The sequence below is a fragment of the Capricornis sumatraensis genome, chromosome 3, assembly GCF_032405125.1.
Source record: "Capricornis sumatraensis isolate serow.1 chromosome 3, serow.2, whole genome shotgun sequence".
In the NCBI taxonomy this organism is placed as follows: Eukaryota; Metazoa; Chordata; class Mammalia; order Artiodactyla; family Bovidae; genus Capricornis; species Capricornis sumatraensis.
The window spans coordinates 65,382,039-65,400,694 of record NC_091071.1 but is presented as its reverse complement, the minus strand read 5'-3'; the positions used below and the strand labels follow the sequence as shown (position 1 = coordinate 65,400,694).

Genomic DNA, 18,656 nt, shown 5'->3' with positions numbered 1-18,656 from the left:
GCTAACTCTTCAGCAGAAACTTGGCAGGTCAGAAGAGAGTGGCAAAATATATTCAAAGTAATGGAGGGAAAAAAAGAAACTTCAATCAAGAAAACTACTCAGCAAGGTTATCATTCAGAATTGAAGGAGAAGTAGAGTTTTACAGACAACAAAAAGCCGGAGGAGATCACTACCATTAAACCAACCTTACAAGAAAAGTTCATACTGTTCATGGGGTTCTCAAGGCAAGACTACTACAGTATTGAGAACCCCATGAACAGTATGAACTTATCTTGTAAGGTTGGTTTAATGGTAGTGATCTCCTCCAGCTTTTTGTTGGTCCACTGAAGAAGGCAATGGCAAACCACTCCAGTTTTCTTGCCTTGAGAACACCATGAGCAGTATGAAAAGGGAAAAGGATAGGACACGGAAAGATGAACTTCCCAGATCAGTAGGTGCCCAATATGCTACTGAAGAAGAGTGGAGAGTAACACCAGAAAGAATGCAGAGACAGAGCCAAAGAGAAAACAACACCCAGTTGTGGATGTCCCTGGTGATGGGAAAAAGTCCAATGCTATAAAGAACAATATTGCATAGGAACCTGGAATGTTAGGTCCATGAATTAAGGTAAATTGGAAGCGGTCAACAGAAGATGGTAAGAGTGAACATCAAAATTTGAGGAATCAGAGAACTAAAATGGACTGGAATGGGAGAATTTAACTTAGATGACCATTATATCTACTACTGTGGGCAAGAATCCCTTAGAAGAAATGAAGTAGGCCTCATAGTCAACAAGAGTCTGAAATGCAGTACTTGGATGCAATTTCAAAAATGACTAAATGATCTCTGTTCATTTCCAAGGCAAACCATTCAATATTACAGTAATCCAAGTCTATGCTCAAACCAGTAATGCTGAAGAAGCTGAAGTTGAACAGTTCTATGAAGACCTACAAGACCTTCTAGAACAAACACCAAAAAAAGATGTCTTTTCATTATAGGGGACTGGAATGCAAAAGTAAGAAGACAAAAGATACCTGGAGTAACAGGCAAATTTGGCTTTGCAGTACAAAATGAAGCAGGGCAAAGGGTAACAGAGTTTTGCCAAGAGAATGCACTGGTCTTAGCAAATACCCTCTTCCAACAACACAAGAGAAGACTCTATACATGAACATCACCAGATGGTCATTACCAAAATCAGACTGATTATATTCTTTGCAACCAAAGATGGTGAAGCTCTATTTGGTTAGCAAAAATGAGACCAGGAGCTGACTGTGGATCAGATCAAGAAGGTATTGCAAAAGTCAGACTGAAATTGAAGAAAGTGGGGAAAACCACTAGACTATTCACGTATGACCTAAATCAAATCCCTTATGACTATACACTGGAAGTAAAAAATAGATTCAAGGGATTAGATCTGATAGACAAAGTCCCTGAAGAACTATGGACAGAGGTTCGTGACACTATATAGGATGCAGAGACCAAGACCATCCCCAAGAAAAAGAAACTCAAAAAGGCAAAATGGTTGTCTGAGGACACCTTAAAGTAGCTGAGAAAAGAAGAGAAGCTAAAAGAAAACAGAAAAGGAAAGATATACACATTTGAAGGCAGAGTTCCAAAGAATAGCAAGGCAAGGTAAGGAAGCCTTCCTCCATGATCAATGCAAAGAAATAGAGGAAAACAATAGAATGGGAATAACTAGAGATCTCTTCAAGAAAATCAGAGTTATCAAGGGAACATTTCATGCAAAGATGGAACTATACAAAAAAAAAAAAAAAATCCTCATGACCCAGGTAACCAGAATGGTGTGATCATCCACCTAGAGCCAAATATCCTGGAATGCAAAGTCAAGTGGGCCTTAGGAATCATCACTGTCAACAAAGCTAGTGGAGGTGATGGAATTCCAGTTGAGCTATTTCAAATCATAAAAGATGATGCTGTGAAAGTGTTGCACTCAATATGCCAGCAAATTTGGAAAACTCATCAGTGGCCACAGGACTGGAAAAGGTCAGTTTTCATTCCCAAAGAAGTGAAAGGAATTTGGCTAGTTTTAATTCCAAAGAAAGGCAATGCCAAAGAATGCTCAAATTACTGCACAATTGCACTGCGCTCACACGCTAAGCCAAGTAATGTTCAGAATTCTCCAAGCCAGAAATTCAACAGTACATGAACCATGAACTTACAGATATTCAAGCTGGATTCAGAAAAGACAGAGGAACCAGAGATCAGATTCCCAACATATGCTGGATCATTGAAAAAGCAAGAGGATTCGAGAAAAACACCTACTTCTGCTTTATTGACTACGCCAAAGCTTTTGACTGTGTGGATCACAACAAACTGTGGAAAATTCTTAAAGAGATGGGAATACCAGACCACCTTACCTGTCTTCTGAGCAACCTGTAAGTAGATCAAGAAGCACCAGTTAGAACCAGACATGGAACAACAGACGGGTTCCAAATAGGGGAAAGAGTACATCAAGGCTGTATATTTTCACCCTGCTTATTTAACTTAGATGCAGAGTACATCATGAGAAATGCCGGGCTGGATGAAGCACAAGCTGGAATCAAGATTTCCAGGAGAAATAGCAATAACCTCAGATACATAGATGACACTACCCTTATGGTAGAAAGCAAAAAACTAAAGAGCCTCTTGATGAACATGAAAGAGGAGAGTGAAAAGTTGGCTTAAAACTCAACATGTAGAAAACTAAGATCACGGCATCTGGTCTTGTCACTTCATGGCAAGCAGATGGGGAATCAATAGAAACAGTGAAAGACTTTATTTTCTTGGGCTCCAAAATCACTGCAGATGGTGACTGTAGCCATGAAATTAAAAGACTCTTGCTCCTTGGAAAAAAAGCTATGACCAACCTAGACAGCATATTAAAAAGCAGAGACATTACTTTTCCAACAAATGTCCATCCAGTCAAAGATATAGTTTTTCCAGTGGTCATGTATGGATGTGAGAGTTGGACAATAAAGAAAGCTGAGTGCCAGAGAATTGATGCTTTTGAACTGCAGTGTTGGATAAGACTCTTAAGAGTCCACAGGACTGCAAGGAGATCCAACCAGTCAATGCTAATGGAAATCAGTCCTAAATATTCACTGGAAGGACTGATGCTGAAGTTGAAACTCCAATACTTTGGCCACCTGATGCAAAGAGCTAACTCATCTGAAAAGACCCTGAGCTGGGAAAGATCAAAAGCAAGAGAAGGGGATGACAGAGGATGAGATAGTTGGATGGCATTACCAACACAATGGATATGAGTTTGAGCAAGCTCTGGGAGTTTGTGATGGACAGGGAAGCCTGGCATGCTGCAGTCCATGGAGTTGCAAAGAGTCAGACACAACTGAGTGACTGAACTGACAAGAAAAGTTAAAGCCACTTCTCTAGGAGGAAAAGAAAAAAAAAAAACTAGAAATAAGAAAATTATGAAGGAAAAGTCTCACTTGTAATGGTAAATATATAGTGGAGGAAGTGGATCAGTCACTTATAAAGCTAGTAGAAAGGATGAAAGGCAAAAGTAGTAAAATCATCTTATCTACAATAAGTAGTTAAGGGATTCACAAAATTAAAAATGTGAAATATGACATCAAAAACATAAAATATGATGTAGGGGGTAAAAAATAAAAGGCTTTGAGAAGGCATTTGAACTTAAACAAGATCATCACTTAAAACAGACAACACTATATAATAAATATACAGAAACAAATAAAAGTACAAAATACACACATAGAACAAAAAAAGAATCCAAACATAATGCTAAAGACAACTATAAAATCTGAAGAAGAAAGAAACAGAAAAGAACTACAAAAACACCAGAAACAAACAACAAAAAGGCAATAATTATATATAAATGGACAAAAATACTGTAATCAAAAGACAATGGATGGCTGAAGGGATTACAATTGGAAGAAACACAAGATGGAATCAAGATTGCCGGGAGAAATATCAATAACCTCAGAAATCCAGATGACACCACCCTTATGGCAGAAAGTGAAGAGGCGCTAAAAAGCCTCTTGATGAAAGTGAAAGAGGAGAGTGAAAAAGTTGGCCTAAAGCTCAACATTCAGAAAACGAAGATTATGGCATCTGGTCCCATCACTTCATGGGAAATAGATGGGGAAACAGTGGAAACAGTGTCAGACTTTGTTTTCTTGGGCTCCAAAATCACTGCAGATGGTGACTGCAGCCATGAAATTAAAAGATGCTTACTCCTTGGAAGGAAAGTTATGACCAACCTAGATAGTATATTCAAAAGCAGAGACATTACTTTGCCGACTAAGGTCCGTCTAGTCAAGGCTATGGTTTTTCCTGTGGTCATGTATGGATGTGAGAGTTGGACTGTGAAGAAGGCTGAGTGCCGAAGAATTGATGCTTTTGAACTGTGGTGTTGGAGAAGACTCTTGAGAGTCCCTTGGACTGCAAGGAGATCCAACCAGTCCATTCTGAAGGAGATCAGCCCTGGGATTTCTTTGGAAGGAATGATGCTAAAGCTGAAGCTCTAGTACTTTGGCCACCTCATGCGAAGAGTTGACTCATTGAAAAGACTCTGATGCTGGGAGGGACTGGGGGCAGGAGGAGAAGGGGATGACCAAGGATGATATGGCTGGATGGCATCACTGACTCAATGGACGTGAGTCTGAGTGAACTCTGGGAGATGGTGATGGACAGGGAGGCCTGGCATGCTGCGATTCATGGGGTTGCAAAGAGTCGGACACGACTGAGCGACGGAACTGAACTGAACAGATGGAAAGCAGAGGAATAGAAAAATATACTCCATACAAATGGAAACAAAAAGAAAGCTGGGGCAACAATACTTACATGAGAAAAAAACAGACTTTAAAGCAAAAATTTTAACATGAAACAAAGGGCATTACACAAGGATAAATGGATGAATCTAACAAGTCATATCACTTGTAAATATCTATGTGACCAACATAAAAGCATCTAAAAATATAAAGCAAATATAAAACAGACATAAAGGGAGAGACAATAATACAATAATAGTAGGGAACTTTAATGCCCCATTTATATCAATAGATTAGCCAGAGAAAAATCAATTTAAAACACTGGCCTTACATGACACATTATACCAGAAAGACTTTATATATAAATACACTAAACATTCCATCCAAAAGCAGCAGAATACATTCTTTTCAACTGCACATCAAACATTCTCCAAGATAGATCACATGCTTGGCCACAAAACAAGTCCCAGTAAATTAAGAAGACTGAAATTATATCAAGCATCTTTTCTGACCACAACAGTATAAGACTAGAAAACAATTACAAGAAAAAAATAGAAAAATACAAACACACGGAGGCTAAGCAATATGCTACTAAACAACAAACTGGTCAACAAAGAAATCAAAGGGGAAATTAAAAAATACCTTGAGATAAACAAAAACAGACATACAACATATCAAATCTATGAAGCAGAGCAAAAGCAGTTCTAACAGCTAAGTTTACAATGATACAAGCCTACTTAAGAAATAAGAAAAACCTCAAGTAAACCATTTAACATTACGTCTAAAGAAACTAGGGGAAAAAAGAATAAACAAAACCCCAAAGTTAGCAGAAGGAAGAAACTAAAAAAGATCAGAGCAGAAATAAATGAAACAGAAACTAAAAAATAATAAAGATCAGTGAAACTAAAAACTGATTCTATGAAAAGATAAACAAAATTGATAAAACTTTAGCCAGACTCATCAAGAAAAAAAGACAAGACCCAAATGAATAAAATCAGAAATAAAAGAAGTTACAATCAACACACCGAAATATCACAGAAAGAATCATAAAAGATTACTATGAATAATTATAAGCCAATAAAATGCACAAAGCTTCCCTGGTGGCTCAGTTGGTAAAGATTCCACCTGCAATGCAGGAGACCACCTGGAATGTAGAAGACCCGGGTTCATTCCCTAGGTTGGGAATATGCCCTAGAGAAGGAAATGGCAACCCACTCCAGTATTCTTGCTTGGAAAATCCCATGAATAGAGGAGCATGGCAAACTACAGTTCATGGGGTTATAAGAGTCAGACACAACTTAGCAACTAACCCACCACCACCACCACAAAATGCACAAAGCAGGAAAAATGGATGAACTCCCAGAAACATACACTCCCCCAAGAGTGAATCATAAAGAAATAGCAAACATGAACAGACTACAGTTATCAGTAGTGAAATTGAATTGGTAATCAAACAAAAACCCCAACAGAAGTCCAGGACCAAATGGCTTCACAGAAGAATTCTAGTAAACATTTAAAGAAGAGTAAATACCTATCCTCAAACTATCCCCAAAAAAGCAGGATCACTCCCAAATTCATTCCAACAGTGCTCCCTTTATCCTTATACCAAAATCAGATAAAAACACTATAGAAATATTATAAGCCAATACTCCTGGATAAACAAAGATGCAAACATCTTCAATAAAATACTAGCAAACCAAATTGAACAATACATTAAAAGGATCACACACCACAATCAAGTGGGATTTATCCCAAGGATGCAAGGATGGTTCAATATCCAAAAATCAATTAACATTATACACCATGTTAACAAGACAAAAGATAAAAATCATGATTATCTCAATATATGTAGAAAAAGCATTTGACAAAATCCAACATCCATTTATGATAAAAACTCTCAACAAAATGGGTATGGTGGAAATATACCTCAATATAATAAAGTCCATATATGACACTCTGCTTATTTAACTTACATGCAGAGTAGTACATCATGAGAAATTCTGGGCTGGATGAAGCACAAACTGGAATCAACACTGCTGGGAGAAATATCAAAAACCTCAGATATGCAGATGACATCATCCTTATGCCAGAAAGCGAAGGAGAACTAAAGAGCCTCTTGATGAATGTGAAAGAGAGTGAAAAAGTTAGCTTAAAACTCAACATTCAGAAAACTAACATCATGGTCTGGTCCCATCACTTCATGGCAAATAGATGGGGAAATAGTGGAAACAGTGACGACTTAATTTTGGGGGGGGTTCAAAATCACTGCAGATAGTGACTGCAACCATGAAATTAAAAGACTCTTGCTCCTTGGAAGAAAAGTTATGACCAACCTACACAGCATATTAAAAAGCAGAAACATTACTTTGCCAACAAAGGTCCACCTAGTCAAAGCTCTGATTTTTCCAGTAGTCATGTAGGGATGTGAGAGTAGGACTGTAAAGAAAGCTGAGTGCTGGAGAATTGATGCTTTTGAACTGTGGTATTGGAAAAGACTCTTAAGAGTCCGTTGTACTGCAAGGAGATCCAACCAGTCAATCCTATAGGAAATCAGTCCTGGTATTCATTGGAAGGACTGATGTTGAAGCTGAAATGCCAATACTTTGGCCACCTGATGTGAAGAACTGACTCATTGAAGAAGACCCTGATGCCAGGAAAGATTGAAGGTGGGAGGAGAAGGGGATGACAGGGGATGAGATGGTCGGATGGCATCACTGACTCAATGGACATGAGTTTGAGTAAACTCTGGGAATTGGTGATGGACAGGGAGGCCTGGCATGCTGCAGCCCATGAGGTCTCAAGGAGTTGGACACGACTGAGCGACTGAACTGAACTGATGACAAACCCACAGCTAAGACTCAGCAGAGAAAGCTGAAACCTTTTCCTGTAAGATCAGGAAAGAGACAAAAATGCCCACTCTCACTACATTTACTCAACATGTATTGCAAGTCCTAGCCATAGCCATCAGACAAGAAAAAGAATCCAAAGTGAAAGAGAAGAAATAAAACTGTCACTATTTGCAGAGAACATGATATTAAATATACAAAACCCTAAAGACATCACAAAAAAACTTTCAAACCAACTTATGAATTCAACAAAGTTGAAGGATACAAATTTAATATTTGGAAGTCTGTTTCATTTCTATACACTAATAATGTACTATCAGAAAGGAAAAAAATTAAGAAAACAATCGCATTTATAATTGCATCGAAAAGAATCAAATAAATAGGAATAAATTTAAATAAGATACTGTAAGATACTAATCTGAAAACTGTAAGATACTAATGAAAAAAATTGATAATGAAACAAATAAATGGAAAGATATACCATGTTCATGGGTTGGAAAAATTAACACTCAAAATGTCCATACTACAAAAAGCCATCTACAAATTCAATGTAATCTCTATCAAAATACCAATGGCATTTTACACAAAACTAGAAAAAAATAATCTTAAAATTGATATGGAACCACAAAAGACTCCAAATAGGCAAAGAAGAACAAAGACAGAGTTAGCATACTCCCAGAGTTCAAATTATACTACAGGGCTATAATAATCAAAGGGCTTCCCAGATGGCACTTCTAGTAAAGAACCCACCTGCCAATGCAGGAGACATAAGAGACGTGGGTTTGATCCCTGGGTCAGGAAGACCCCTTGGAGGAGGGCATGGCAACCCACACCAGTATTCCTACCTGCAGAATTCCATGGACAGAGGAGCCTGGTCGGCTACAGTCCATGAGGTAGCAAACAGTCAGACACAACTGAAGCAACTTAGCATGCATGCCAATGCAGGAGACACGGGTTCAGTCTCTGAGTTGGGAAGATCTCTTGGAGGAGGAAATGGCAACCCACTCTAGTATTCTTGCCTGGAAAATCCTACGGACAGAAGAGACTGACAGGTTGAAGTCCATGGAGTCACAAAGTGCCAGACACAACAAAATGACTAAGCATGCATGCACATGTACTAATCAAAATAGTGCAGTGCTCACAAAAGCAGTCACACAGATCAATGGAATGGAACAAAGCTCAGGAATAAGCCATGATTATAGTCAATTAATCTATGACAAAGGAGACAGAAATATCAAGTGGTGAAAGTCTCTTCAATAAATAGTGTTGGGAAAATTGGACAGTTAAACAAAAAAGAATCAAACTAGACCACTTTCTTTTACCATATTCAAAAATAAACTCAAAATGGATTAAAGACTAAAAATATAAAACCCCTGTAAGAAAACATAGGCAATAAATCCTGACAACAGTATATCTTTTTGTATCTATCTCCTCAGGCAAGCGGAACAAAAGCAAGAATAAACAAACAGGACTAATCAAACTAAAAACTTTTGCATAGCAAAGAAAAATAACAACAAAACAAAAAGGCAACCTTTTTATTGGGAAAAGGTATTTGCAAGTGATATATCCAACAAAGGGCTAATATACAAAATATACAAATAATATACATGACTCAATATTAAAAAACCAAGCAATCTGATTAAAAAATGGGCAGAAGAACAGAAGGGACATTTTTCCAAAGATGACACACAGATGACCAACAGAAACATGAAAAGTTGCTTAATGTCACTAATTATCAGGGAAATGCAAATCAAAATCATGCTAAGGTATCACCTCACACGTGTCAAAATGGCTATTACCAAAAAGACAACAAATAAAAAAGTGTTGGCAAAGAGAAAAAGGAACCCTCACATGTTGGTGGGATAAATTGGTGCAGCCACTATAGAAAACAGTATGAAGGTTGCTCAAATAATAAAAAGAACTACCAGAAGATCCTGCAATTCCACACCTGGGTTTCTATTTGAAGAAAACAAAAATACTAATTTGAAAAGATATATGCACACCTATGTTCACTGCAATATTATGTCAAATAGCAAGATATGGAAGCAAACTAAGTGTCCACCCATAGATAGATAAAGAAAATATGGTATATATTTATGTATACAATGGACTACTACTCAGCCATGCAATAACATGAATGGACCTATGGGTTATTCTGGTAAGTGAAGTAAGTCAGGCCAAAAAAGGTAAAAACCAGATGATTTCACTTATACGTCATACCTATAAACCAAAACAAACAAACAAAACAGAAACAGACTCAGATACAGAGAACAAACTGGTAGTTGCCAGAGAAATGAGGAGTTGGCAAATGGTCAAAATAGGTGAAAGAGATTAAAAGGTACAAACATCCAGTCACATAATAAATAAGTTTTGAGGATATAATATAATGTAAAGCATGAAGAATATAGTCAATAATAGTATAATAACTTTGTATCGTGACAGATGGTTGCTATACTTTCCAAGGAGAGCATTTTTTAATGCATATAAATGTTGAATCACTATGTTGTACACCTGAAACCAATACTGTATGTCAACTACAATAATTTTTTAAAAAATAAATACAAGAGATAAAAAGGTGGGTGGATAGGAGGCTGGCAGTCAGGTTAGTATTATATCAGTAAGTACTATATTCCTTTCAGTGCTAAACCTAAACAAATCAAAAAATACTATTCACAAATTTCATAGTAAATCTTAGTATAAGATACATCGTGTTAAGTCACTTCAGTCATGTTCAACTCTTTTCGACCCTATGAACTACAGACCACCAGGCTTCTCTATCCATGGGATTCTCCAGGCAAGAATACTGCAGTGAGTTGCCACGCCCTCCTCCAGGGGATTCTCCCGACCCAAGGACTGAACCCACATCTCTTACAGCTCCTGCACTGGCATGCAGGTTCTTTACCACTAGCGCCTCCCGGGAAGCCCATAATATGTATCATTTACACCTAAATAATAAAAAATGAGAGAAAGCTACCTATTATACATGAATCTAAGTTCTGGTTTAGTAAACATTAAAGAAAGGTAGTAAAATAAAGACACCCCAATTAGATTCAGTCTGTTCAAGGGCCACATAATGTACATACAAACACCCTTTAGTAGTTTTTCCCCTTTCCTATTATATAAGCTCAGAAATAGGTGAAAGAAACAAAAGCGAAAAAAAGGAGGAGGGATGAGAAAAGAGTAACAGGGAGGGAGGGAGGAAAAGAGGAAGGGAGGAAGGGACTAACAATGGTTTAAAGCAAAGAAATAAAGACAAGTTTAAACTCACAGAAACACAGAACTTAAACATAAATTAAATGTATGACTAAGTCACCTATCAAAAGAATAGTAACAAGATCAAATTAACATGAAAACTATAATTCTCGATAAGGGGAATAAAGTTGAGATACAGTTTATAATTTTTTTAAAAAATAGGGGAAAAAATTCCAAATAGTAATTAATATCTACAGACCCGGAAAAGTTATGAATACTACAATAGTGTACCCCAGAAAAAATACTTTAAAAAATAGATTATAAGCTTCTTAAGGTCAAAAGCCATACTATATTCATCTCTTTATTCCCCCTGGTATCTACACATAAGAGTTATTTAATACAATTTTTTAACTGAACAATTCATCTGTATTATAGCTAAATGTTAATTTTCCCTAAAAGAATGCCCAAAAGTAGTGCTTCAGGAATCCAAATCAGAGAGAGCAGAGATGGTTTTTCTATAGTTACAATATGACATTAGAAGAAAAAAAGTTTGAGTTTCAAAAGTTTCTAAGAAAAGATAAGTTCAGATTCTTAAATGAATTAACACTGCCTAATTATTAATAAATGCTTAAGAAAGTCATACATCTGTTCTTTTATAATGAGAGAAAACAGATTTCAAGTAACAGCATCAGCTTTCTGCAAAATATCACATTTTAAAAATATATTCATGAAGGTTATTTCAAAAGTATCTTTGTAAAGTTAGTAACAGTTATATAAAAAAGTATAGAAACCTGGTCTGCAGGCCACAATATTTTTTATAATTACTAGTAAGACGTATAAATTGTAAAAAAATTTAAACTGATTATGAAAGTAGGTGTTACACTGCAAATAATTTTCTTTTCTTCAGCCATGCGATGAAGCTTGCTGAATCTTAGTTCCCCAGCCAGGGATTGAACCCATACCCCTCTGCAGTGGAAGTGCAGAGTCCTAACCACTGGACCACCAGGGAATTCCCTAAAATTAATTTATTTTAATCATCTTTAAATTTTAACATAACTTTTGATAAACTTCTATATTCATCAGAAGAACAGGCTAATTTTTCTATTAACCAGAATTCTACTTATGAAAGACGGCAGAGATGAGATTCTTTCCACATACCTCCACCAATTAGAATACCTAAAACTATTATGGCTTATTAATACTCCTGGTCACTGTGGTAATTAATAAAAGTACTGACTTCTCAAAGTTCTAAATATCACCCTAACTTTATAAACCAGGCTCCAATTCTGATGATTTATAAGAGTAAAAATTAAATACAATATATTCTGTATTGCAACAAAAGCCTTACAAACTACAGGCATACCTCATTTGACGGTGCTTCGCTTTATTGTGCTTTACGTATACTGAGTTCTTTTTTTCTTTTTACAAAATAAACTATACAAAATTGAAGGTTTATGGCAACTCTGCATTATCAGATGATGATTAGCATTTTTTAGCAACAAAGTATTTTTTAATTAAGGGATTTTTTTTTTCTTGACATATTGCTATTGCACACTTAACAGACTACAGTATGGTATAAACATAACTTTAATATATACCAGGAAACCAAAAAATTCATGTGACTCACTTTATTATGATATTTACTCTTGGGGGTGGTCTGGAACCAAACCTGCAATATCTCTGAGGTATGCCTATGTATTATTATATTCTAGAGACAAGAACAAAAAGGGAAGCCAGTGCAACCTCAAAAATATCTTTTCACACACTAGTCATGGGAATTCTTTATATAATCACTTAATAACATTTTTTAAATTACATATATTTAATGATATAATAGTAATGGTTTCACTAGTAATCTGGCAATATAACCTCAAAAAGCAAGAGTTAATGCTATTATATAGCAGTAATTCAATATTCTTCTCATTTCTAAATTATTTTCATCTTCCTAACTAAAAGTGTTATTTTAGAAGAAACTAAAATTTGACAAAAATCTTCATTTAATTTCCTCAAAATAAATCAGAAAGATGTAGGAATTTTCATAATAGCAGATATTCCAGGAGGCTCTTATTTAAAGGGGGGAAATTACAAAATATTGGTGAAATCATTTAAATTTCAAAAGACCATAACCAATTATATATTTAATCTCAACAGATAACATCTTTAATGAAAATGAAATAAACTTACTGCCATCTACTTTAAGTCATATCCCAAATAACCAAATACAAATTAATATAAAAGCATTTTATATTTTTTCACACCTCTATCACACTTTTGAACTCACTTGGGTAAATAGGGATCTTTCCAACAGCAGCAGCAGTTTCTATAAAGTTTATTTACCTTGTCCAGGTCTTGGAGTTACAGTTGCTCCAGCAGATGGTGGCTCAAACTCCTATCAAATACAGTAATGTTATTACAGTGTCCTACTACAATGGGCAATTTATAATAAAACGGTGATATCACAGCCTTACCTTTGCTTTCTTTGAATCTGGATCAAACCTTTCAAGAATTAATTTAGCTGTTTTATAAGTTTCTTTTTCCATGACTTCTTCAAGCTGCAAGCAAAAATTTTCACAAATTGTCACATTTTAAAACACTCATACACTACATATTTTTATAAGTCCTATTCAAAACGTATTCAAGTACAAGGCTTAAAATAAATAGCACATAATATATCCAGATAGCACGAAAGACTTCCTACATTCAAATAATAAAATTCAGAATTTAAAATGGCTTCTAACCTCTAATATGCTACTTGTATTTAACAGCTTTACTACAAGGAAATACCAAATATTGCTAATTGTTTACATATAATGAGGAGAATAATTACATGCACCAACTTCAATAATGGAATGTGCAAAAATCTATCAGCCATCATTATTGGAAGTTATTAGACATGACAAGCAAATGACAGGCAATTCCTCAGATTTATTTCCTCATAGCACTTAATGCTATTAATTTAAAGAAGGTCGTTAGCCAAGAGCTTTACAAAATAAAATCTCTGTGCCAATTAACTGCTGTCAGCATCGATTTTAGATTATTTATTAGCAGAAGCAATTAGCTTGCTGCAAAATTCAGTGAAAACTCAGCAACTGGGAGAACAGCCATGCTCTCTCATGGAATTTGCTCAAATGACTTTAAAAGGTGAAGCTCTCCCTTTTTTACTCTGATTCAAACAACTTTAGAGGTAAAAAACAGAACACAGTAAGAATTTAAGTAAAAATTTTACTGAGTTCTATGCTAACACTAGTGACTATAATTAAAGCACTTCATTACTATAGCATTTTATTTACAATGCACTCAAGTCATTTTATGGCTTAATATGTGGGTTTAATTTCAAAAGTAATCACTAGTAAAGCATCATTTTAGCAGTTAAAGCCCAATATCAGAAAAAGTTTTACTTTAATGTAAGACAGTCATAATTATGACAGATAGCTAATATACAGAATGAAAATGCTTTTGCAAAACTTGGAAGAGGAACTTTTCCTTTTCAGTGACCACTGACAGCCACTTAGATTCATTAAATGTCATGATTATTACAAAGGGCATTTATTTTAAAATGCAAAGCAGAGCACATTTACCAAGTTAAACTATAACTAAAATATGCTGCCACAATAGTAGTTACTAGATTTCTCATTAAAAACTCAATATAATATTTAAGAAGTAAAAGTGCTTAGATGACTGATTTATTAATCTCGGTTTAGTGAAACTAAAACATATTTCTAATAATTTCAAAATTATTATAAAGTCTTAAAACAAGCACATCTAAAATTCTGATGTAAAGAAAATGTTTGTAACATTACTTCTTTAGGGTTGGGGAAAAACTGGGAATGGGGACAGAAGGCAAGATATGATCTATCCCCAAATGAACATAATCTACATGAAATAGCAAAGAACTCAATCCCTGACCTCTACAAATTAATTTTTGATAGTCCAGACCACTGTTATAACAACTGAATTATGTGTAATAATGAAAGTGGTTTATATGTACACAATACCACAGCTACAATACTATATGTGATAAATGATCACTTAAAATATTGCTTGTACAAGTAAGGAACCCATCTGTAGCTTTTATTCTACTTTGTACTCAGTCACTCAGTCATGTCCAATTCTTTGGGACCCCATGTACTGCAGCCTGCCAGGCTCCTCTGTCCACGGGATTCTCCAGCAAGAGTACTGGAGTGGGTTGCCATTTCCTCCTCCAGGGGATCTTCTTCCTCACCAGGGATAGAACCTGCATCTCCAGCATCTCCTGCACTGGCAGGTGGGTTCTTTACCACTAGGACCACCTAGGAAGCCTCTTTATCCTACTCCAAATAACATAAATTTTAAAAGCTACATGGGTCTAGTGGCTGATTTGGACAGCACAATTCTAGAGTAAGACTACAGCTAGGTTTAAAAAGATTAGATACAACTGTGATCTTTAAAACAATACTCAAAACTAAAAACTAAAATGCCACTTTAACAAACGATTGTCACTCCTAATACATCATTCAGCAAATATTCATGTTTATGTCTATGTACATGTAAAGTATCTTAAAATCATTTTAAAAAGCAAAAAATACAAATCCATTCTTTTTTGCATTTCAGGTCAGTTCAGTCGCTCAGTCACGTCTGACTCTTTGCAACCCCATGAACCGCAGCACTCCAAGCCTCCCTGTCAATCACTAACTCCCAGAGTCTACCCAAACCCGTGTCCATCGAGTCAGTGATGCCATCCAACCATCTCATCCTCTGTCGTCCCCTTCTCCTCCTGCCCTCAATCTTTCCCAGCATCAGGATCTTTTCCAATGAGTCAGCTCTTCGCATCAAAAATCTTTTTTCATGTAATAGCTTAATTAACACATTTATTCCTACTACATTTTAAGCGAATAATCTGTTTCATATAGAGAGACATCTGATCAGTGGGAAGAATACAAACTTGAAACCACAGCATCAGAAAAGATCTAGGTTCAAATTCTTAATTAGCTGTAGAAAGACTTTAAGAAAATCTGTTAGCCCCAGTTTCTCCTTTTGTAGAGTTGAAAAAATAATACTATTTTCTCATAACACTGTCGTGCAATTTAAATAATATAGGGAGAGTCTACAATAGCACCTAACACAAAACACACTATCTTCAGAGATCACCTCAATTTTTCAGAGTGGATCTGAAACAAGCTTTCAAACATGTTTTCAACTTCCAACATATTAATACCAGGACTCAGGAATGAGAAACTGAACTCTCAGAATACCCAAAATTATAAATTACTCTGTATACTTCAAAATATTTTACATACTTTAAATAATAATAAATGATATAACAAAGAATGCATTGCTTTTCTGTGATATTGATTATATTGAAAGTTCCAGAGTTTTTTATTTTATATAAAGAGGGAGTCCTTGGTTCAATTCAGTTCAGTCACTCAGTCGTGTTCGACTCTTTGCAACCCCGTGGATTGCAGCATGCCAGGCCTCTCTGTCCATCACCAACTCCTGGAGTTTACTCAAACTCATGTCCATTGAGTCGGTGATGCCATGCAACCATCTCATCCTCTGTTGTCCCCTTCTCCTCCTGCCTTCAATCTTTCCAAGCATCAGGGTCTTTTCAAATGAGTCAGCTCTTCACATCAGGTGGCCAAAGTATTGGAATTTCAGCTTCAGCATCAGTCTTCCAATGAAATTCAGGACTGATTTCCTTTAGGATGGACTGGTTGGATCTCCTTGCTGTACAATGGACTCTAAAGAGTCTTCTCCAACACCACAGTTCAAAAGCATCAATTCTTTGGTGCTCAGCTTTCTTTATCATCCAACTCTCACATTCATACATGACCACTGGAAAAACCATAGCTTTGACCTTTGTTGGCAAAGTAATGTTTCTGCTTTTTAATATGCTGTCTAGGTTGGTCATAGCTTTTCTTCCAAGGAGTAAGCGTCTTAATTTCATGGCTGCAGTCACCATCTGCAGTGATTTTGGAGCCCAAAAGAATAGTCTGTAACTGTTTCCCCATCCCTGATACTCTGTGGTAAAGAATCCACCTACCAATCCAAGAGATACAGGTTTGATCCCTGGTCCGGGAAGCTTCCACATGCCACGGGGTAGCTAAGCCCGTGCACTGTAAGAACTGAACCTGTGCTATAGAGCCAGGAGCTGCAACTACTGAGCCCACGTACCACAAATACTAAAGCCCGAGCCTGTGCTCCTCAACAAGAGAAGCCACAGCAATGAGAAGCCTGTGTACTGCAAGTAGAGAGTAGCCTCCATTTGCTACAGCTAGAAAAAGGCCTGTGCAGGAACAAACATCCAGCACAGCCAAAAATTTAAATAAACAATATAAAAAAGAGAAAAATAAACACATGGTTGCTTATTTATTATGAATCAACATTATTTTGGCAAGCTTATATATTTTGAGAACATATAAAAGTTATTTCTACCTGATACAGAATTTCATCAGAGAACACTAAAAGAAGGGAACACTAACACAAAATGAATGTCATTTTTTCTTTGAGAAATAATTCTACAATATTTAAATTATAATTCTTGAAATAAAATTTTAAAACACACAAAGCATTAATTGCCCTATCCAATATTCTTGATCCTTGTTTCATAATGAGTACTCCCCATGTAGAAAAACATCTTTTGGGGTTTCCCTGGTGGCTCAGTGGTAAAGAATCCACCTGCCAATGCAGGAGACACAGACTCAATCCCTGAGTCGGGAAGATCCCACATGCCCCGGAGCATGTACTACAACTACTGAGGCTGTGTTCTAGAGCCCAGGAGCCACATCTACTGAGCCCACATGCCTTACAGCCCACGCTCCACAACAAGAGAAGCCACTGCAATGAGAAGCCTGCATGCTGCAACTAGAGAGTGGCCCCCGCTTGCCATGACTAGAGAAAAGCCCGCATAGCAACAAAGACCCAATGCAGCCAAAAATATGTTAAAAAACAAAATTTTTAAAAAGAGAAAAATGTATTTTGGACCTCCCTGGTGCTCCATTTGTTAAGAATCCTCCTGCCAACACAGGGGACACCAGTTTCATCCCTGGTCTGGGACGATCCCACATGCTACAGAGCAACTAAGCCAAAGCACCACAACCACAGAAGCCCACACACTACAGCTACTGAAGGCTGCACGCCCAAGAGCTAATGCTACACAACAAGAGAAGCTACTGCAATGAAGAGCACACACAATAAAGAGCAGCCCCTGCTCACTGAAACCAGAGAAAGCACACACACAGTAAGGAAGACTCAGTGCAGAATATAAATACATAACATTTTCTCTAAAAACGTCTTCTGTTTTGCATTGACTTTGGTCAAATTATTAAGAGTGTGCCCAAAAGCATCTTCAATTCACAGCTTTAGGGTACGTTGCACATTTAAACACATATTTTTAAAATGGTAAAATAATGTCTTGCTGCAGTTGTTCAGTCGCTCAGGCATGTCCGACTCTTTGCAACTCCATGGACTGCAGCATGCCAGGATTCTGTCCTTCATCATCTCCCAGAGTTTGCTCAAACTAATGGCCACTGAATCAGTGACACCATCCAACCATCTCATCCTCTGTCATCCCCTTCTCCTCCTGCCTTCAGTATTTCCCAGCATCAGGGTCCTTTCCAATGAGTCGGCTCTTCTCATTAGATGGCCAAAGTATTGGAGCTTCAGCTTCAGCATCAGTCCTGCCAATGAATATTCCAGGTTGATTTCCTTTTGAATTGACTGATTTGATCTCCTTGCTATCCAAGGAACTCTAAAGAGTCTTCTCTAGCACCACAGTTCAAAAGTGTCAATTCTTCCACACTCATCCTTCTTTATGGTACAACTCTCACATCCATACATGACTACTAGAAAAATCATACCTTTGACTATATGCATCTTTGTCAGCAAACTGATGTCTCTGCTTTTCAATACATTT

The 18,656-nt window shown here is 36.6% G+C and overlaps 1 protein-coding gene and 1 non-coding gene across 2 annotated transcripts in view; both read right to left on the bottom strand.

Annotated features, from left to right (window-relative positions):
* The window catches only part of LNPK (lunapark, ER junction formation factor), a 93,508-nt gene that overhangs the window by 39,333 nt on the left and 35,519 nt on the right, over nucleotides 1–18,656 (bottom strand). The window contains exons 7-8 of the mRNA XM_068967968.1: nucleotides 13,234–13,317; nucleotides 13,103–13,154 (exon numbers count right to left, since the gene is read on the bottom strand). Of these exons, the coding sequence (XP_068824069.1) occupies nucleotides 13,103–13,154; nucleotides 13,234–13,317 (136 nt within the window). The remainder of the gene's footprint in view (nucleotides 1–13,102; nucleotides 13,155–13,233; nucleotides 13,318–18,656) is intronic.
* On the bottom strand, nucleotides 11,701–11,774 carry TRNAG-UCC (transfer RNA glycine (anticodon UCC)). The gene has a single exon. It is a non-coding gene; the product is annotated as a tRNA-Gly (tRNA).